Raw genomic sequence first — 22621 nt, forward strand, 5'->3', positions numbered from 1 at the left:
ATACCAGACTCACTGCTTTATTTCCCCTTCCCATCCCTAATTGTTCTCTTTTTGATTAATTCCATAAGGTACATGAGCTGTGATGGTGCCAAATTTCTGTGCCCCTTCAATGTGGAACATGTGGTCATCAAAGAAGATGTGGGGCCTTATCTTCACCAAGATGGGACCTTTGGGGGCTCCAGCAAGGAAAAGAGCTTCGTCTATCTCTAGACCCCAGCGGCGAAGGGTTTTCAGCACGCGGGCGCCTGAACTGGCTGCACTCCTAGCTGTAACCAGGTAGGTCCTGATAGGGCAACATAACCGTTCGTCTTTGGCATAAAACTTCTTTTGCAGTCTGCCTAAATCTTCCAGAAAGCCTTTCAAGGGACCCTGTAAAAGGAACATATGTCACAGCTGTCATCCAGTGAGCCAAAGGAAGTGAACGCTAAAAAAGCTGATGTTTATAAGAACTTACAGTACTGCATGAAACATGCAGTATAGACCAAGTGATACAATGCTGAAACTCCTTGCATTTATGTGATTATATTTCCTTGTATGGAACCATCCTTGTATTCCTAGAGTAAAACATAGGATGGCCATATAATTTATCATCTAAACACAGATATTTTAAGAGTGAAAGAAGCTTCCATAAAAAGTTGAACCAGGGCAACAGACGTAAACTATCCATGGCAAAATGGGATACTCTGAAAGCTCAGTTAATCAGCAAAAGCACTACTCTTTTGATTTACTTTTTGTGAATTGCACATTTTAACATTATAAAGTGTACTTTTTTATCTTGTTCAATTCCTTCTTGGCTTGAATCCAGTCTTCTCTATATTTACAATTACTTTATATATCTTCACACTTTTATCTTCAACCTTTCTGAACACTTACTTTTAGCTGTACCTCTAGTATAGAACATAGAATTGGATTTTTCTAAGTGATACAATCTGAAAGTCTTAATTTTTAAAACAAAAGCTGAGTTTTAGGCCATTTCTATTTATCGATATCACAAATATATGTGATAATGGTTCTGTATTACAATTTGTATTTCATTTTTCGTGTTTAAAGATTTCAAAAGATTGTTCACTGAGTGTCTTTTTTATTTGAACATGTGTGTATGTGTGTTTCTTCTAACATTTAGGAAGGTTTGTATTATTTCCTTCTATTGGTTACCTTTATAACTTTTTATAGTACCCTCAGTCCTCTATTTTTTTAAATCCAGGAGCTATTATTTTTTATAATGAAAAATAATGAAATTAGGGTACTTCTTCACCTTTCTCTTATCCTCTGTTTTTTCTTCAATCATTTGATTTTAACTGTTTCATCTTTCTCAGTGTTTGCATTTGAATTATTAAAGATTCTTATATTTCTGTCTCTCAGCTTTATATTTTATCCTTTGATCAGCTATTGTAACTGAAGATATCAGTACACCTACTCTTCCTTATAACTTTTTCCTCCATATTTTTCCAGTTTTTAATAGTTAAATAATTTCTACATTGTTAGGGCATATAATATGTGCTTTCTTTTCTGTCACTCTAATCCCTGCAGTTGTTTTAGTTTTAGATCTATGGTTAAATATATTCTATGCCCATTTGTGTCTTTGTGTGTTTGTAGTCACCTACATATTGGCCAAAATGTGTCCTCTTGTATTAGTTTTCTCAAGAATATCTTATGGAAATAATGATCCCTGAGAATATACTATGTTCTTAACTGTTGATCTGTTTCCTTTTTACTTGGATGAGCTTTTGACTGGATGTAGAATCTGTGATTTATATTTCCTCTCCACATGATCTTATAAGTAGGGCTCCACTGTGTTTTGCTACTGAGTGCTGCTGTGGAGAAGACTCAGGATAGCTTGATTTTCTTTTCCCCACTTGTGTGTGCAGGGTGCCCAAAGAATTATTTCTTTTTTTTTTTGAAGTCAAATAATATTACTAGGGCATGTCTCAGTGATGATCATTCTCTTCTATTTCCCTATAGTATAATGTGGCCTTTAGTTTTTAACCTTTAATAGTTTAATGTATCCATTAAAATATTCTGATAATTCAGGATGTTTTCTTGCCTTATATTTTGATATAAGTTTGCATCTTTATACTTACCACACACAACCCTATCCTCCTCCCCCCATAACATAATTTCAGTGTTTTCTTCAGGTATTCTAATTTTGCATATGTTGGATTTTCTTTACCTATGACCTATTTCTGTTATTTTTCTCTCTAAAATATTATTTTTCTATTTGCTCATTTCCAGAGTTCTACCATTTAACATTTTATCATCTCTTCCCTGATTTTGGGGATTTCCACTTTATGACCCAACTTTCTTTTAAGTAAATGTTTAGTCACAGTTTTTACCTATACTTTGGCAACTGTTTCTAGTGAGAGTTCTTCATCTGTTATTAGATTTTGCTCTTCTGTGTCTGCCTTTTTCTCATAGTATCTTTGCATATGTTCTGTGCTAGTTCTCTTTTTATTACTTATCTCTGAAGTAGATTAGTTTTCCTTGGAAAAATTAGAGGGATTCTGGGGAAAGGTCATGGATAGTATTTTAATATTGACTTGTTTTCACAATTCAGAAGCTCCCTTCTTCTCTGCTGTCATGGAAGCCATTTTCCACAAACATGGCTTATCTATGTGATCATTTGTTTAATGTTGCTTTGTCTAAGGCTGCACATATTAGAAAAAAACAAAAAATCGGGCTTCCCTGGTGGCGCAGTGATTGAGAATCTGCCTGCCAATGCAGCGGACACAGGTTCGAGCCCTGGTCTGGGAAGATCCCACATGCCGCGGAGCAACTGGGCCCGTGCGCCACAACTACTGAGCCTGCGCGTCTGGAGCCTCTGCTCCGCAACAAAGAGGCCGCGATAGTGAGAGGCCCGCGCACCGCGATGAAGAGTGGCCCCCGCTTGCCACAACTAGAGAAAGCCCTCGCACAGAAACGAAGACCCAACACAGCCAAAATAAATAATTAAATAATTAAATAATTAAAAAAAAAAAAACAAAACAAAAAGTCACATGGGTAAAAAAACTATAACATATTATATTATTGTTATTATTTTTTTGGCCACAGAAACAAAGTGTGAGGTAGTGACTGTTGGCAGAAGCTGCCCTGCTCACAGTTTGATTTTGAAACACAGAGGAACACGGCTCTCCCTGATGCTTTTGAGTGATTTTCAAAGAGAATAAATAGGGCTTGGTCAGTTTATATCACCATGTTCAAACCAGGTACCCATATCATTCTTTCTTTCTTCTATTTTGGGGTATGTTTAACAGTTTATATATTTGTACAGTAGTGTAAGTATGTAATTTATCAAGAAAAAATATAGAAACATGAAGGAAAGTTACTTGAAGATACCTTTTTGAGGAGTTCTATGATTTAGAACATTTGGATTGCCTTGGATATAGAAAGCTGGAAAGACTGTTACTCCTATCCTAACAACAAGAAAAAGCCAGATAATCTGAAACATCATAATTTTTCTTGAGCCCATGAAAGAGCTGAAGTAGCAGGGCAACTGACTAACATGAAACCTAAGGGAAAAAATTACGGAAAAATCTTCAAGGACAGATGGAATTCAAGAACTGGCACATCTTTGGCAGAGCACTAAAGGAAGATATACCAGACGCCATAGAAGCAGGTATGAAAAATTCAGGTAATTTTTAAAAACAAATTGGAAAAGGACAAGTATGGGCTAATGAGAGAACATAGAAGCCCTGGAAGCCACAGACACAAGAAATGCACACTGTTTTCCAGGCTTTTTTTTTCCCTATGGATTTCACTAGTTTCTTATGAGAAGGACTGCAGACAGGGTGGAAAATGAAAGAATACAGTCCTTGGTGATGCAGACGTGGAGGAGAGGAGCAGCTGCCACTGTGAGAAAAGACTAAAGATCTACCTTGTCCCATACTTCCTAGGGGACAAAAGTATTAAACTGTTGGAAGAACGGCTTCAAACACTGTTACCCCCAGGGAACAGGTAAAGATCTACTGCTATGGGGGAAGGGGAAGGAAAAATCCTCCACCCTTGGGAGAGGGGCAGGAGACCCAGACCATTAGATACCACCCCTATCACTGGGAGAAAGGTGAGATCAATGATATAACTTCATCCCTAAGACCTAGGGGGGTACACACTTAGATTTAGACTAATCTGGGACAACAGAGAATGTCCCTTCCTCTCACATCACCACCTGAGCTGGCAGAGACAAACAATAACAGTTGGGAGAAGGGTAACAATGTGGAGGCCACCCATGAGGCATGGACACAAAGAGAAGGCCTACAGCTGAAAATGGAAAAGGAATGTTATGAAAAACCCTTCAGTACCCTCCAGAGGAATGTGAAGCCTGTGATGAAATGAAGGTAACAATAGCAGCAACAAAATGCTTACCTAGTTGAATGCCTGATTTGGTGATTCAATCAGTCACACTAATTCCTAGCGGAAGAGGAGCCATGCCTATTACCAGGCAAAAATACTATTAACCAGAGCCTATACCATCTACAAACTATGATTAGAAATTAATCAAAGATTTATGTGACTACAATAAAAATAAATTAAAAGAGCAATTAACTTTCAAGAGAAAGTAATTAACAGAAGACTCAGTGATGATCTAGATGTCATAAATGTAAGAGAGGAAATTGAAAATAACTCTGATTAATATCTTAACAACTCTATTAAAAGGTGGATGACATACATGAGTAGACTAGTAATTTCAACAAAGAGATGGAAAAGATAAGGGTTGAATGGAAATGTCAGAAATAAAAATTGTGGTACAGAAATGAAGAATACTTCTAATGGGTTCATTAATAGAGCCAACATAGCTGAGAAAAGAATCAGTGAACTTGAAGATAGGTCAGTAGAAATTACTCAAGCTGAAAATAAAGGGAAAAAAATAGTGGGGAAAAAAAGAACAGGGCATTGAAATACTGTGGAATACATATACACACACCATATTCAAACTGCTGAAACACAAAGAAATATAGAAAATCTTGAAGGCAGCCAGAGAAAAATAGACACATTACTTACAAAGGACCAAAGATAAGTATCTCAAACAATTTGTTTTCAGAATTTATGCAAGTCAGAAGACAATGAATGGGTATCTTTAAAGTGCTGAAATAAAAATAGGGTAAATGCAGAAAGCTATAGCCAGTCAAAATAAAATATTTTTCAAAAAAGAAGGAGAGTAAAGAGTTTTTCAGGCAAAAAAAAAAACAAAACTAAGAGCCTTTGGTAACAGCATATCGATTCTATATGAAATGTGAAAAGATGGTCTTCTGGCACAAGGAATAAGATACCAGGGAGAAACCTAGATCTACACAAAGAAATGAAGATTCTTGGAAATGGTTAAAATGAAGATGAATGCAAAAGACATATTTTTGTTTTTTCCTTATTCACTTTAAAGATAATTGACTACCCAAATAAACAATAGTAGCAAGGTATTATGAGTTTATAGTATAGATGAAAGTAAAATGTATGCCAGTATCACAAAACATGGGAGGGAGGAATTGAGAGTATACTGTTGTAAGGTTCTTACACTGTACATGATGTGGCATAATATTGTTTGAAAGTAGACTGTGATTAATTAATGTTGTATATTGTAAATCCTATGGTAACCACTGTAAAATCTAAAATGAGTAATAAATCAATAGTGGAGATAAAATGGAATCCTAAAAGCATACAATCTACACAATAAATTCAAAAGCAAAAATAATAAAAGGAAAAAGAAACTAAAGTTAATTAAAGATGAAACAAATAGAAAAAGAAGATGGTAGATTTTAATCCAACCAAAGTAATAATCACATTAAATATAAATGATCTATACTATGTATAAAATAGACAACTGATGGGAACATACTGGATAGCACAGGGAACTCTACTTAATGCACTGTAGTGTCCTAAATGGAGGGGATATATGTATGTATGGCTGATTCATTTTGCTGTGCAGTAGAAGGTAACACAACATTGTAAAGCAACTATACTCCATATAAAAATTAATTAAAAGAGTAAACCAATTGTAAAGAAAGAATTTGATTATAATAAAACTTAGTCAACTTGCAAATAAATAAATAAATAAATAAGATCTAAAAACAGCAATTAAAACACAGGGATTGTCAGATTGTACAGAAAAACAACAGAAACTATGTAATATCTACAAGAAAACCAATTTAAATATGGAGATATTTTATATGTAAAAACATAAATGGTTAAAAGTAAAAGCATAGAAAAGTTGTACCATACAAACATCAGTCCAAAAAAGAAAAAAAAGCTAGAATGGCTGTATGAATATCAGAGAGAGGGGTGTTGCATAATGAAAAGGTATTAATTTGCCAAGAAGATATAATAATCTTAAATATTTGGGCACCAAACAACAGAAATTAGAAATACATGAAGCAAAAATTATATAATTGAAAGGAGTAACAGATTAATCCTCAGTTATACTTGAAGTCTTCAATGCTGCCTCCTCAATAGTGGATAGAAGAAATAGAAAGAAAATCACTGACAATATTAAACACCTGGGCAATATGACCTGAATAATACACTATTAACTTACCTAATCTAATTGACATTTATTGAATATTCAACCCCAAATCAGCAGGATAAACATTCTTTTCAAGTAGACAAGAAACATTTACCAAGATAGACCATTTATTCTGGGTATAAAATAATCCTCAACAAATTTCAACAGTTGAAATCATAGAAAACATATTATCTGACTACAACAGAATTCTACTTGGAATTAATAACAGAAAGGTATCTGGAAAAATTCCAAATTTAATTTCACAATTAAATAACCCACTTATAAATAACTCATAACTCATAGATAAAGTTACAGGGAATTAAAAAGTACTTTGAATTGAATAAAAATTACAAACCACCTATCTAAATCTATAGGATGCAACTATAGTAGCATTTAGAGGAAATTTTACAGTATTAAATGTTTATTATAGAAAAGAAGCCTCAAATCACCTTTAAAAACTTAGGAAGAGCTGGTTATTAAAAAGATAAATAAAATTGTTAAAGCCTAGCATGATTGACCACAAGGGGGGAAGAAAAGAGAGAAGGCAAATATTGCTAATATCAGGAATGAAAAGGGATACATCACTAAAGTTCCTAAAAATAGTAAAATCATAATAGTAAAATATGAGAAAATATTTATGCTCGTTAATTCAGTGACTTAACTGAAATGGACAGATTCCTTGAAAGACACAAACTCATAAACTGCCAGAAGAGGAAAGAGAAGAAAGAGAAAATCTGCATAGTAGTTCTGTATCTATCAAAATAATTGAACTCTTAGTTAAAAGCATTCTAAATAGAAAAGTCCAAGCCCAGATGGCTTCTCTGGAGAATTCTACCATATATTTAAAGAAGAAATAATACCAACTCTACACAAAGTCTTCCAGAAAATAGACAGGGAGAAAATACTACCCACCTCATTTTATAAGGTCAGCATTACTCTATCAGATATTACAACAAAAGAACACTCAAGAACATAATGGCAAAAAAAATTTTTTTAACTAAATTTTAACAGATTGGATCCAGCAATATATAAAAAGGATAATACAACATAACCAAGTTGAATTTATACCAGCAATGCAATTCATCAATATAATTTATATTTCAACAGACTAGAGAAGCCGCATGTTTTTCTCAATAGATACAGGAAAGACATATGACAAAATTCAACATGGATTTATTATAAAACTCTAAAACAAAACAGGAATCGAAGGTAACTCCCTTAACCTGACAAAGGGCATCTTGCAAAAAACCTGTAGGTAATATACTTAAGAGTCAAAGACTCTCCCTCTAAGATCAGGGAATGATCTCCCTCTAAGATCAGGGAATAAGGCAAGGAAGTCCACTCTCATAATGTTTATTGAACATTGTACTGAATGTACTAGCAAGGGTAATAAAGCAAGAAAGATAAAGGACATACAGAATGGAAACAAGTTTTTTTTTTTTTTTTTGGAAACAAGTTTTTATTCACAGTCCACACTGTCTATGTAGAAAATCTTGAATAATCTACAAAAATTTTATTATGACTAACAAGTGATTTTAACAAAGTTGCAGGATACAAAGTCAATATACAAAAATAAATTGTGGTTCTGTGTATTTGCAATAAACAAATTAAAAATTTTAAAGTATCATTTATAATAGCATCAAAAGTTATTAAATACTTAGGTATGAATCTAATAAACTTTGTGTGATAGCTATATGCTGAAACCTACAAAACACTGATGAAAGAAATTAAATATGATCTAAATAAATGGAGAGATATACTATGTCCATAGGCTGAAAAACTTGATATTGTTAAAATATCTATTCTCCCAAGATTAAGCTATAAATTCAACATAATCACAATAAAAATTTCAGCAGGCTTTTTTTCCAGAAATGGACAAGCTAAGTTTTAAACTTATATGCAAATGCAAAGGAATCAGAATGTCAAAAGAATTTTGAAAAATAACAAATTTGGAGGACTCCTGCCACCAGATCTCAAGTCTGACTATAAAACTATGATAATCAAGACAGTGTGATATTGGCAAAAGGATAGATACCTATATTAAAGGAAAAGAAAGCCAGTCTTTTCCACAAATAGTGCTGAAACAATTAAGATATATCCATAAGTAGTAAAAATGAACCTTAATACTTTGCACAAATGCATCAACTCAAACAGGTAATAATTCTAAAAAAAAAAAAAACCCATAAAATTCTAAAAACTTCGGTTCAGAAACATAGGAGGAAATTTTTGCCTTGGGTTAGCAAAGATTTCTTAGGTATGACATAACAAGCACAGTTCATGAAAGAACAAATAGATAAATTGAATTTCATTGAAATTATAAGTTTCTGCTCATTGAAGGACACTGAAAAATATTAAAAGAGTGAAAAGACAAGGACAGACTGAGAGAAAATATTTGCAAAACAAATATGTGATAAAGGACTTGTATCCAGAATTGTAATACAAAGAACTTTCAAATCTCAATAATGAAATAAAAAACAACCCAGTTCACATGAGCAAGAGATTTGAACAGATATTTTTGCCAAAGAATACATATGATGGCAAATAAGCACTTGATAAAGTGTTCAATATCATCTGTCATTAGGGTAATGCAAATTAAAACCACAATGAGATACAATTATGTAACCACCAGAACAGCTTAAAACAAACAAACAAATGAAAAACAACTGACATTACCAAATACTGGCAAGGATGCAGAGCAAAAAATCTTTCATTGGAAACGCAAAGTGGTTTGACCACTTTGGGAAATAGTTTGGCACTATCTATAAAGTTAAACGTATACTTATCCTGTGACCTAGCAATCCTACTCCGAGGTATTTACCCATGAGAAATGAGATTTTTGTGTTTACACAGAACCCTGTATGCAAATGCTTAAAGTAGTTTTATTTATAAATGCCAAAAACTGGAAATGACCTAAATATCCTCCAATAGGTAAATGTATTAAAAAATGTGGTACATCCATAGAACAGACTACTACTCAGCAGTAAAAAGGAATGCACTACTGATACAGGGAATGACACAGATGAATCTCAAATGCATCATTCTAAGTAAAATAAGTCAGATTCAAAAGATTGCATCCTATGGGGTTCCATTTATATGACACCTGGAAAAGGCAAAACTATAGGGACAGAAATCAGATTAGTGTTTGACAGATCCTGAGGATAGGGGGCTAGGATGACTACAAAGAAGCACAAGGGAATTTTGTGAGTATTTTGAGTTTGATCGTGGTTTCACGACTGTACATGTATGTTTGTCAAAACTCTCAGAACTGTGCACTAAAAATGATGAATTATACTACATATAAAGTATACCTCAACAATTCTGATTAAAACACACACACACACACAGATCACTATCCCAGAATGGTGAAATGAGATAGAGATCAAATCAGGAGACATCCATTACTTGTCATGGTACCACACTGGAGGCTTTATAAGCTACAATGAGAGTGGCTAAATTAATCCCGTCCAGCTGTCCCATTTGCTGGTGACTCTCAGATCTCCTCCATTGGAGACAGTTGGGATATTGTCATGACGAAACCATAAGCCCCATGACCAACATAGTTGAAAGCCTTGGTTAGGAATCATATCTCATAACTTCCTTCTCATCAGTGGAAACATCTGGCAAAGCCTGGTCTTTATAGGAAAGCTACACTTTCTATGTGAAAAATACCATATTTTTCCACTGTCAGAAGGACCACATTATGAAAACAAGTATGCTTAGTAAAAATTCATTGGGTATTCCTGCAATAACTAGTGTTGAACTTCACAATTTCAGTTGTTTAATGGGAAAAATGATTTAAAATATGGAGAAAAGAACTGATAAGTACAGAATCTAAAAGAAATTTGGATTCTTTCCCTGAGACGAAAAAAATGGTATTTTAAGATTATCTTGAAATAATTCTTGTTTTGAAGGTTTTTTCTTTTTAAGTGCTCTTTTTTAGAGATCTTGAACATTTTAATAATGCTTAAAGGCTAATGTACAATGGGCTCTAAATTTCAGCAAAGCAGACTTATGTAAAATATAACAAAGGGTTTTCCTCCCAATAGTAAACCTTGTTAACACTGAACAACTTTTTGACATGAGCTCAAGACTTCTAGAGAAGCTATTTAGGAAGAGACTGTGAAGTTAAACATACACACACAAAAACACACAGAATTTAAATATCACTTGCTGTAATGTGAGGTGAGTTAGTAAAACTTTCATCTTTCAATTAGTCTCTTCCTACTTTTATAAATGTAACAAAACTAACAATATTTAAGATCTTAAGTTCAAGAAGAGCTGAGAAAAAAAAGGCCAATTTAAAAAAAAGACCTAGGTAAGATTCATAGATTAAAACTGAATGATCCATTATTTCGTATTCATTTTGGAGAATACTTTGATGTTCAAATCTCCTTTGGTTCAGAAGTTGCAGGTTTTGTTCATTTCAGACCGTGACTTTTAACACTTCGGTTCATGGATTGATTCCAAAAAACCTAAAATTTTAATTGTTCATATGTTGTACTTGCTTGGGGCTCCTTATTTGATTTAGTTTAAACTCTCAGTTTTGCAGATTTTTCTCAGTTAAGTGCTACCTTTATGGAGTTTAAGGATATGGACAGAGAGGTTCAACAAATGTTTACTGACCTATTGGAAATAACCTTACTATTTTGAGAACTATTATGTAGAGATGGCTAGTTGGTAAGCCGTATTACCTCTGTTACTCATAATTTGGAGGAGATGAACTCTTTCTCATGAGAAGATCATAGAAACATTTCCAAAAGGATAGATAAAAGAACGCTAAAATTAAAAAAAAAGTTGGCAGCAGATGCTTTAAAATAAGGAGTTCATGAAACAAGGGGAGAAAACTACGAAGGATAAGAAGTGAGGAGTGGCCTGCCTAAAAAAATTTAAAAGTCATCACAATGAAGAAATATTTATATTGGTATGTTGGAAAATAAGTAGATCAAAATTAATTAGAGCTCATTGAACCTACCTGAGCAAGAGGCTTATTCTCAAATAGTGCTTCATGTTGAAAGAATTTGTCCAGCCCGTGCTCCTTGGTAATATGGTCAGACTCGTCAGAAAAGAGGACGGCATCCCCATCAAAGGCCACACGGAGCTGTGTGTCACAGTAAGCCATGTCTTTGGCTCCATCAAACATTGTTGCAGAGGCGATCCCTGGAAGACCGTTGGAATTAATTAATACTCTTCTTAGGACCATATGTTTTAGTGTCTATTTAAAAAAAAAAAAAAATTCTTCCCTGACCTCGAATTTCCTCTCTCGCTATTACCTGACGACACAACTCTTCTTCACAACCATACATCTCAAAACAGTTGTCTTTGTACTGCCTCCGTTTCTATAAGGGATGGGAAAATGTAAAATGGGTGTAGGATAATCACTGAAGATGTCCACCTCCATGAAGGTGAAAGCTCTAAAAGACAAACTTAAGGGCTGCCACTTGTGGAAACACCTTAGCAGAAAACCCAACAACGACGTAAACCACATAATCATACGTGAAGGCCAATGGAATGAAACACTAGTGCAGACCTCTTTATTAACTAGAGAGAGGAAACCAAGTAATACCTTCTTGTATTGCTTCTTGTACTTTTTCAGAATCCGCAGAAAGATACAAGTTGGTAAGATATGCCTTCAAATAGCCAATGGGGCTTTTTCCACCAGTCAGACAGAAGCGGTCAATTAGTAATCCTATTATCAGGCAAGAAAGACTTTGTTATGTCAGAGACTAAAGACAGTATACTTACTGGAAATGCAAGTGAAAGTTACCTTAGGAATAAATGAGTGCCTACTGAAGTTTTAGAACTACCTTTGTAGTACCAATATTGAAACATGTCTCAGCTATTTTATATAATGGTGCATGATAGTTTATGAAGTATATCCAGATAGGCCATGCCAGTTTACTCTCACACAGCTGTTACGGCAGGCATTATTATCCTCATTACAGAAAAGGAAACTGAGACATAAAGACTGTCTAAGCCCAGTGCTTCACATTGACTCTTGTCTAGACTAGAACAGTGCACTTTTCCTTTAGCTACAGCATCCTCACTTGTTGAGAGGGCCAGTTAAGATGTGGCTCTGTTTTTAAGTACCATTTTAGTATTTCTTTAGTAACAATACAATAGTAATAGCAAGTAGTGATAGCATTTAAACTATTTCCCCAAAACAACAACAAAAGGTCTGAAATTGTCTCTCTTGACTTGAAATGTTAAATGCAATCATTAGCAGACTAACATTAATATACCATTAAATGCCTTTCAAATCAACAACAGTTAAAAAACCCCACTAGATGTTGGTGAGAGGTTTGTAAAATAGGCACTTACATACACTATGGATGAAAGTATAAATTGGTACAAGCTGTCTAGAGAGTAATTTGATTTTTATTGATAAAAGTATCGACAGCTTTTAAGCAGCTTATACCTTTTGACCTAGGATTCCTTTTTTAAAGAGTTTATCCTAAGGGAATAATCTGAAACTCTGATAAAGGCTTATGTAGAAAGGTCTCAGCACAGGATTATTTATAAAAGCAAACCATGGTTCCAATGATGTGAGAATAACTAAGGTATAACATTAAGCATATAAGCTATGTACCCATTCAAAGTGTTTTTGGATATATGATAAAACTGGGCAGCTGCAGATGATATAAAGCAGAATTTTGAGCCATTTGTTGTTGAGCCAGCTAGTCAGTTGTTTATCATCTGCATGGACCAAGAGAGTGGATAGGATCTATCAACAGTTGAAGTGGAAGTGTTTGCCGTGGTATGGACAAAATACTCTCACTTCTTCACTTACACCAACATTGGGCATAAGTGGCATAAAAGTGTACTCTACAAATCCTTAAATAATATTAATTTAATGATCAGAAATTATTTGGTGGTACTGGGGACTTCAGAAATGATGAAAACATCGTCCCTCTTCTCAAGGAGATCACAATTCACTAAGGAGCCAGGCATGTAAACAGATAATTATAATATAGAAAAGACCATAGCAAAGGGAGATACATATTGCCTTCAGCACCGAGAGAAGGTAACTAACTCTTCAGGTGAAAAGTTGTTATTCCATGAGCAAGGCTGCGCAAGATTGGGCTTTATCTGTTCATTAACAGAATTAGTATGTAAATAACTAGAATTCCTCATGCTACTAAGCTCAATTGGCTTAGTGTGGTGAGGGATAGATAGACTTAAATCACCTACTAAATCAAATAAGGCTGTTTTGTAAAAATAATAGCTGTCCTTTATTGAGTGATTACACCACTCATCTCTGCTAAAGCTTTTATATACATTCTCTCTTTTCATAGCATAATACTATGAAGACTGCGTTTTTGAAAGGCAAACATATTTTCAACTGTGTATCAGTAAGATGTTGGCCTTATAATTAGGATAATATAATATAAAACTTATAACTTGTAATAGATAGTGACTATTTGTAAATATGCCTAATTTAAGCCTAGAAGTTAAATATGCCAAATTTAAACCTTATTTTGACTTGACATACCCTTAAGACTGGATATGTCACTTAGAAAACGGGCTAAAGGTCCCCACATAAGAAGTCAGGTAAATTCATAAGAGGAAAAACGAGGACCTCCCCTTAAAGTCACCAACACACTAATGGAAATGCTTTGAAGAGACTAGTGTCAAACCAATTTTCCCTGTAAAGGAATAAAGACAGTTTTGCTGGCATGAGTATGAATTTGATGTGTGGGGAGAGCAGCCGGGGAGAGTCAGATGTTAAGAGTGGAAAGGAAAGGTAAAAACCTTTAAACCTTTAACATGCATCTGTGGTGAGCAAGAAGTCTGATCGCACAGAGAAAGCCCTGGGTTGACGGCTCCTTGAAGTCAAGTTCAGAAGTGAAAAACATAAAACAGAGAAATATATTGCAGGACCTGGGATTAAGACTTTGAAATTCACACTTGACAAGTTAAGTCCAGAGCTTTGGGCCCAACTCTGTGCTGAAGTTAAAAATGAACATGGCCTCTCTTGTTCTGACATAGGCAAATAAACATTCCTCACGCAGAAGGGGGTGTCACTATCAGACACTGCATTAGTTAGGCCACAGTGAGCAAAATAACATGGCTTCTCTCTTCCAGAGCAGCGAGCTGTTCTTCCACACGGTATTTATTTTACTTACCATAGTGATTGACGCTGTTTATAAGCCGCACTCCCACTTGGGCATGGTTATTAGTCATCAGAACAATATCAAATAAGTCCTGTTCATCAGGATACAGCTCACGGAGTCTAGCATTGACATGCTGCAGTGCCTGAAGGTTACAAACACAAATGTGTGTAAAGAGGGCCAGGCAAAGTGGGCACTGGGGGTCTGGAGAGAAGGGATCCCATAGGTGTCCAATGCAAGCCCTGAAGACTCTTCACTGAGAGACTGTGGCTCCTTTAAGGCAGGGTTATGCCATTCATTTCAGTATTTTCAGCCTCGCATACATAGGACTTCAGTTAATGTTTACTGAAAGATGGGTAATGTTTGTTGAAAATTGTTACAACATTTGGTTTACTAGAATTATTTCTGTGAGGTACATAGATAGCATCAGGCTAACCCTTTTATGGTTTGTCTATTTTTGTTTTTGATTCATAAAACCTGCCTTTCTTGATCATCTGATGATTATTTTTTATTGTGAAAAGTATAGGCTGCTTCAAGAATTTTCATGTTATCCTTGTGCAGAGGCCATGCTAATGGTCCCTGTGTTGTTCCAATTTTAGCACATGTGCTGCCAAAGTGAGCATTTTGTATATTTTTTAAAACATGAGTCTTTAGAATAGGTTTGTGGTTTCCTCTCATGCTTCCACTATGCCTCATAACTACTTTCTACTTACAACACGTGGAGGTGTCATTTGTTTCTGCCTGGTTATGATGTTATTGTGTAATATTTGTATAAGTTATATAGGGGGTCAGAGCTATAAGTGCTATACATTTCAGTGTAAGTTCCAAGAACCTTACTTTCTCTATTAAAGTCATGCCCCTAAGTGCCAAGAGCATCTTGACTTTCTTAATATGCTGTGTTTGGGGCAAGAGCAGCTAAAGTGAATTTACTGTCATTTGAATGGGGTGTTTTATTTCTACTGCTTGGAATTGTAAACTCATTATTGCTTCTGGTTACTGCTCCTTCTATGGAGAGAACAAAAGTTTCTGTTACAGGTCTCAGGATTTGGACTCCACTTAGGGAAGCTCAACATGCCAAATCTAGGGCTGCAGTCCGTCCCTCAACAGTGTGGAAGCTTCTGTTAAAATATAAACTGACCTGGGGTAGACTTAAAAAAGGCAAGAATGACAAGTGTGGACTAGGAATTATAAGGAAAGCTGGATGAGATCCCAGGGATTAGCATGAGTCCTTCCCTGCCATCCAGAGTCCCGGAGGGCCAAAGACAGCTTTGCAGAGTACCTTGACAAAGCGGAAGGCCGGCCCTGGGGCCAGGACGACATTCTCATTGGAAAGCTGATACTCCATGTACTTTTCCAGACCCTCTTCCTTGTAGATTTTCCTGCCGTCCACCATGTTGAAGAGCGCACGGGATGACACAGCGATGGTGATGGCATGCTTGGGTTTGGGCTGCAGAGAGGGGCACCGACAGGAGGACGAGTCACACAGACCTGAAGGGATCAGGAATGGGCCTCATCCCAGGGCAGGGTGGGAAGGAAACAGTTGGGTCCCGGCTTGGAGGACTGGATGCTGGAGACAGCCAAGGGCTGGGTCCTGGAGGCTACTGTGCAGAGGGGTAGGTTTAGGGAGGAGAAGCAGGGGGCTGGGTGAACTTCCCTATACCATGGAGAGGAGGGAGGCTGAGGGAGGTCCGGCCGCGGGGCTCCGTGGAGCGGCAACCCGGGTACCAGGGGAGGCAGGCCCTGCTCACCGGCCTGGGGCGCGAGCAGCTCGGTGTCTTCTCGTACAGTGTTCTCACGGATGCCCAGTAGGCATCGTCCACGTCCTCCTCTTCCTCTCGCTGCCTGACCAGGTCAGGCATCCAGTCTTGATCCAGCTGTGACGGGTAGAGAGCCCTGCGCTGGGCATAGGATTTCCATTCAGTGGGGGGCGTGCGCGGATATTCCCGCTGGTGCGTATCCCTGGACTCTCGGGAGTCCCGCGACTCTCGTGGGTACCGGGACTCTCGGATTTCCCGCCCCAGGCCAGGAGACCAGGCGTCGGAATTCTCAGCCATCTTGGTGCTGCGCAGGGACCCGGTCTGGAGCTGGACCTCCGGGGTCCTGGAAGAACGTGAGTCGAACGCAGTGGTTGGTGTGGGTGGCGAGGGCTGCGCTGACAGCGGCTTTGGCGACTCTTGATGGCTAGGGGAGGTGGATGAAGTCCGGGAGGTCGTGGAGCTACTGGGGGGCTGGAGCAAGAAAGTGGGCTTCTGAGTTAGATGCCCGCCTAGGGTCCCCGTCCTCATCCCTGCCCAGCTGGAGTCGAGGAGCTGTCCCCTTCTCTGTGTTCCATTCCTAGCTCTTAGGTGGATCCTGGTTCATCTCAGCTCCTTTAAGTAGGGCTTAAAGGGGCTCAGACGTTTCAAGGCTCCATATATTAGACATTTCTGTTACATGGACACAGAGACAGACTGCTTTCATTTCCCCCCAGTTGTTCCATCAGCACCTCGCACTTTTTTTTTTTCTTTTGGAGTAGATAGGGTAGAGGTCCTTTTCCTTGCCCCTAGGTAGCTGGCACATAGTTTGCAAAGTTCTGTCACTTTCTTCACATATACCTGCTCAGTCAGAGACCTTCAGGTAGGACAGAGGGCTTGAGGAAGGGACCTTGCTTGCCACTGCCTCCATCTGTGACCTCCAGTTAACTTGATGAGCAGCTAGACCAGAAGTTCCCACCAGAAGGCTCTGCAAAGCACCTCAGGGGCATCTGTCTCCACATTTGCTCTGTGATTAATGCAGTGAGTGCTGGGAAGGTCAGTAGGCTGGAGAATCAAGTGTCTCCCCATCACCTTCAGAGCTTCTTGTGCCAGTGAAGCTCAATTGGAGAGAATCATCTTCCTAAATAGGAACTGGTTCTAGTCATTCTAGAGAAAGGACTCCTTCACTAAGGTATGAGATAGATTATTAAGCATCCATATATTATTCCAGTTTTTGTGATTATTTCACACATTTCAAAGGACATGTTCTTGGTTAGATTATTGAGCCAGTCCTCACAGAGACAGATGGATTGGTTCTCCCAGTGTCTGGGCCTGTGTCACACTCTGCATCCAAAAACTAATTCTCACAACAAACTTTTTCTTCTTATGTGACTAGGCCTAGTTAAGGGCTCAAAGCGTCACACAACCTAATACTCTTCAACAATTTATCTGCTTTGTTGACATTTTCACCCCCTCTTCTGAGTCTTGGGTACTCAATGAATAGTTTTTGAATGTGTGAAGGAAGGAAGGAGAAACCATGGAGTTTAATCATTCAATGTGCAGTTTATAGACCTAGAGATCCTAGGTTTTAATCTAGCTCTATGAGCATTACTAGTGTGAAATCTTAGGCAAGTTACTCTGTGTTTTGGTTTTCTTACTCTGGGGATTGATGGGGGTGGGGGTCTGTGAGGGCTAAGTTAGCTAAAAGATATAAAGTACACGGAACAGGGCCTGGTGCATGGGAAGCATCAATCTATGTTATTATTATTATCATTATTCTGGCATGTACTCTTCCCTTTCATTCCCATCTCTACCTTAAGACTTGTGTTCTTGCTTCTGGACTCATCTACTGATGGAGCTCTGGTGGATGGGCTCCGTGAAGTTCGAGACCACTGATTTCTCACTAGGTACCCTCGAGAGTCTGTCTTCGGCGAGGTTAATTCTTGTGATCCCTTCCAAGGAGAGAAGAGACCCAGGAGTGTAATATCCCACCACCGAGTCCTCCCACACATACGCTTACGAAACAGCCATGGCAAGCTAAATATAGCAGTGATCAATGAGAAGGCCCCTGCCCTCTAGGACGTGTAATTCAGTCTTGGCCCTTGTGTATTATTCTAGCTCTGGCCCAATCCTAACTTCTGTGAGGAGCAATAAAGTGGGAATCTACCTGGAAGAGCATCCAAAACCAAGAAACAAGTCTGATATCTCATAGTTTTTCACCTGTGACTCCTCTTATGCGGAACTTAGTAGAGTTGAGCATTTTTCCTCCCTTTTCCCCACTTGCGCCCTTAAGGATAAGCTTGTTAGCAGATGCTGAAAAGACATACCCAACATTTTTGACCAGATTACAAAGATGAAGGCCTCTGGTACCTCAACAAGGCTGTAGCGGGACTCCCAGGCAGCTGCAGAAGAGGGAATAGCGCCCTCTAGCACTGCCTTTGGGAGGAACAGGATGGAGGAGACCATGGAGAGGCAAGTGGAAGTTTCCATCCCCGTATCCTTCCCCTCACCCAGATTGCCTCTGGCTCCCCTCCAAAGTCAGTAGTTTAGTCTCTGCTCACCCTGATCACGGTGATCTGCCAGCCCTGCTCCCACAACAGGCACATGTGAATATAAATACGTATCGTGCGGCAGGGGCCAAGAAGCACTTTTCCCTCAGCTGCACAAAGGCAGCGTCTACACGACGAGTGACCCCGCATGGGGCAGCATCTCAGCGAGTGATGCGGTATGACTGCACGCCTCATCTGAAAGATGGTGCAGAAGGTGGTCAATGCGATAGCCGGACTCCCCTTCCCTCCCTGATTTGAACAAAGGCCAGTCTCCTCCCACAGGCTGAGCAGAGGTTTCTACGCCATTTATTCTGCATGAACATTGGGATGTGTGCTGGATGGGTAGGCAAGGGCCAGCTTCTTCTAGTATTTTCTTAACCTCGCCACGAGGACGTTAGGTATCCCTTAATACAGATGTTGATAGCTCAGTTTTTTCTCCCCAAACTCCCCTGCCTGCTAGTATTTTTTTATTATGCTGTTGGCTCTTTAATTCTCTCACCAACTCTGAAGAGGTCAGCTCACCTGGGTGCTCAGATGAACTCCTGATTTCTCAGAATCCTTTCTAGATTTGTCTGCTTCTAGGCTGTCTTTTGAGTACCTCGGTCCAGTCTCATTCTTAATATGGAAACAAAGAATGTTTATTAATTTTTCATCTCGGGGCATTAGAAACCTTGGGTTTGGGGAATCAAAGGATAAATGAAAGTTAGAATTTGTCTCTTTGCCACTATCAAAAATATAAATTATAGATATTATTTTTCCTCTGTTCTAACAAGCATGAGTAAAAAGAACACATATCAGACAACTATACAAACAGATTTTTAATATAGAACTTTGTTGGTTTATAGATTTGAGACACGAAGCATTTATCATTTACAAAATGGTAGCATGGGAAATGCTGTGGGAGAATTTCCCAGGGGTCAGCAGGACTTGGATTTAAATGTGAAGCTGCTCACACAGAACAACTTTTTTTCTCTGTTACTCTGAAGATTGCTACTTATGGAACTTTTTCATTTGCCATGTAGAACTGAAACTTCTCTTGTTTGTTTTATTCATAAACCAATTTTCTGTGGATCTGAGCCTCATCAATAATAGATTTTTAAAATCAAGGACTTTAATCCTGTACAGATCAGTCGACAGGCATGTCTTCTATTCATATTCTCTAACTATTCATAGCATCAAGAGTGAAAAGAGGTCTCTTATTAACAAACTAATAGGGAAGACCATGTAGGGGAGCATAAGAAAATGGCTTATTTCATGGACATCTATTCAAATATTTGTTTTCATTTTCAACTGCAGGAAATACTGTTGTATTGGAGCAGTGTTTCTATTGTTTCCTGCCAATTCAGTAGCTGTAATGCAATCAAGATTAGTGTTATTTATCTGTTTAAGGAGCTCAACTTCTAGCATAGACCAGAGTGCTCAGGGGCAGTCTGTTAATCTCTTTAGGCTCTGTGCCTTGCACCCAGGAAAAATCTCGTTGATGTTAGTTGAATGACTGAGTCTATGTCTGAAGAGAATGGCATAGCTGCATAATCCTGGAACTAATCCTAAAATCTTTCCATCAACCCCCTCAACACTATCACCATGAAGTCCTGTCACTTACTCCAAAAGGTGTTTTAAATCTAGTCCCTCTTCTCCACTCCTGTTCCAGGCCTCAGATCGTTATGGGTCTGCATTCTTAGAATATAGCTTTTGCCCAGATTTCATGGCCTTAAATCCTCTCAACTTCTAGATCCACCTACCCCATTTATTTAGGGTGATATTTATAAAATGTAAATCTGCTTATGCTTCATTTCTGGATACACTCTTCATTCGCTTGATTAGAGAGGCCAGGAGTCTCATGATGTATCCTTTCTATCTCCAACTTGTGTGCCCTCCACTCTACACTCTACCTCTATGTTCTATTTTTGCCAAATGACTTGTATTTGTCTATATACCACCCTTATATCTTATAACCTCCTTTTCCCTTCAGTGTTCTTCAGAACCAAGCTCAGCACGACCTGGGAGAAGTTCCCAGTATTAATCATTCCTCTGTGTTGCCTGTGTCTTTTGTACATACTTTTACTGAGTACTGAATTGTACTTTGTTTATGTATTCTCTTTCCTACTAGGTTGTGCGTTCTTCAAAGATAGCAACTGTGTTTTCGCCTCTTACCACTAACATATGAGCATTTGCTCAATAAGTGCTGACTTATTGGATGGACTTACACCACATGATTTAATCTCCTTTTTCTCCACTCTTCGTGTTCTTTACTTCTCCTTTTGTCTCTATGTGTGGTCATCATCTGAAATTTGATTGCTGCAGAGCATTTCCAGAGGCAAATGATGGACTGATATCTACACTTCCTCAGTTCTCTGGCAAGATTCTAGGACATTCAATTCACTGACCTTCTTTTTCTGTTTCAGAGATGTTTGACTCATTTCTTTAACTATTGAAATCCTTTTGTTGTTATGCAGGTTTTCCTCTCCCCAGCTCCATTTCCTGTTTTTTCTGTTGCTCAGTCTAGGTTTGCATTTAGAATGTCAAATTTATGACATCACATGTGATTCCATAGTAACTAACTGACTCTCTGAATATGTGACTTAAAAAATAAAAAGAAATAGTATTATTTGAGTGCATTCACTCATAACCATTGTCTGGGTTTTTAGGAATCAATGTCTAAACAATGTTCAAATGTTTAATATGTAGCAATATCAGTATTACTGCTTCCTTCTTTTTAAATCTCTTTAACATTAGTAAGTTACTCATTGTATCAATTCCATTCGTGGCTATACATTTTCTGGTACTGCCAAAATGAATGGCAAACTCATTTGTGGACCCGAGCATTTATTATTGTTTATCCTGACAGATTTTGGAGAACTTTCTGAAAATCTGGAGACTTTTTAACAGCTGAGATCTTGTTCTAGACACAGAGTTTAGACTTGAGTTTAGCTTTAGTGTTTGGTGTTTCTTTCACAATGGGAAGGCCATTTCCATTTATTAAGTCAAAGCACTTAATGTGGCTAAACAGAGTGTGGCAGAATGATACTTGCACTGTTTTGCCTGGTGTTTGCCCCATCTTTAAACGTTCTTAAACACAATCTGTCCCTCTTGTATACACACAGAGAAGAATATGTAAAATCCAGTCCCTGACTCTGGTTTATAACGTCCAATAATGTTCTTCACTTACGGTTCTGATTTTAGGTAAGACACGTGTGCCATGCCAGCCTGATTCTGTCAAACCATCATGGACTGAGACAGATTTCTGGCCTTTCTTCATGGGAGTTGATGACTTAGTTTGAATATCAGAAGTTTTTGAAAGTTTTAATCAAAGTTCTCCAAAGGATCTTCTAGATAGTGAAATACATAAGCTCCAGGTTAGACTGCTTGAGTTTGAATCCTTCACCCCCCTGTGTCTCACTGTGATCCCAGACAAGTTGTTTAATTGTCCTAAATCTCAATTTCCTCATTTAGAAAATGGAAATACCGATGGTATCAACATCAAATGGTAGTTGTGATGGTTGAAATAAAAGTATTTAAGACAGTGATTGGCATTCATAAGTGATTAACGAATATTAGTTATTGCTTTTACTGATAATTTTGCTACAGCTGTACTACAAAGTTAAAATTGAAAAAAATCTTTAACTGATCTTTAAATCCACACTGCAATATAGTTGTAGGAACAGAAGTTTAGAAATATTTCTTATTCATGTCCATGTATAACCAATCAAATGTCAGTGTGGTGATTCTTCCCATTTCCTAAAC

At 37.7% G+C, this 22621-nt stretch overlaps 1 protein-coding gene and 1 non-coding gene across 6 annotated transcripts; both read right to left on the minus strand.

Moving 5' to 3' along the window:
- Positions 1–36: 36 nt before the first annotated feature.
- NT5C1B (5'-nucleotidase, cytosolic IB) lies at positions 37–21333 on the minus strand. 5 transcript variants are annotated; one of them, XM_061210541.1, is made up of 11 exons: positions 21265–21297; positions 19401–19492; positions 18890–19022; positions 18143–18280; positions 16591–16823; positions 16344–16554; positions 15875–16042; positions 14611–14740; positions 12051–12173; positions 11460–11644; positions 37–369 (listed from the first exon to the last, which is right to left on the minus strand). In XM_061210541.1, exons 1-11 carry the CDS (start codon positions 21295–21297, stop codon positions 37–39), a joined length of 1779 nt encoding a protein of 592 aa, XP_061066524.1. The 5 variants fall into 5 exon arrangements, with proteins under 5 accessions (XP_061066524.1, XP_061066523.1, XP_061066522.1 ...); XM_061210540.1 differs by having other exon boundaries at positions 18890–19072; positions 19400–19492; XM_061210539.1 differs by having other exon boundaries at positions 16591–16821; positions 18135–18280; positions 18890–19072; positions 19400–19492.
- LOC133074868 (U6 spliceosomal RNA) lies at positions 15112–15218 on the minus strand. Its single transcript, XR_009697271.1, has one exon. It is a non-coding gene; the product is annotated as a U6 spliceosomal RNA (small nuclear RNA).
- Positions 21334–22621: the final 1288 nt, after the last annotated feature.

The sequence above is a fragment of the Eubalaena glacialis genome, chromosome 14, assembly GCF_028564815.1.
Source record: "Eubalaena glacialis isolate mEubGla1 chromosome 14, mEubGla1.1.hap2.+ XY, whole genome shotgun sequence".
In the NCBI taxonomy this organism is placed as follows: domain Eukaryota; kingdom Metazoa; phylum Chordata; class Mammalia; order Artiodactyla; family Balaenidae; genus Eubalaena; species Eubalaena glacialis.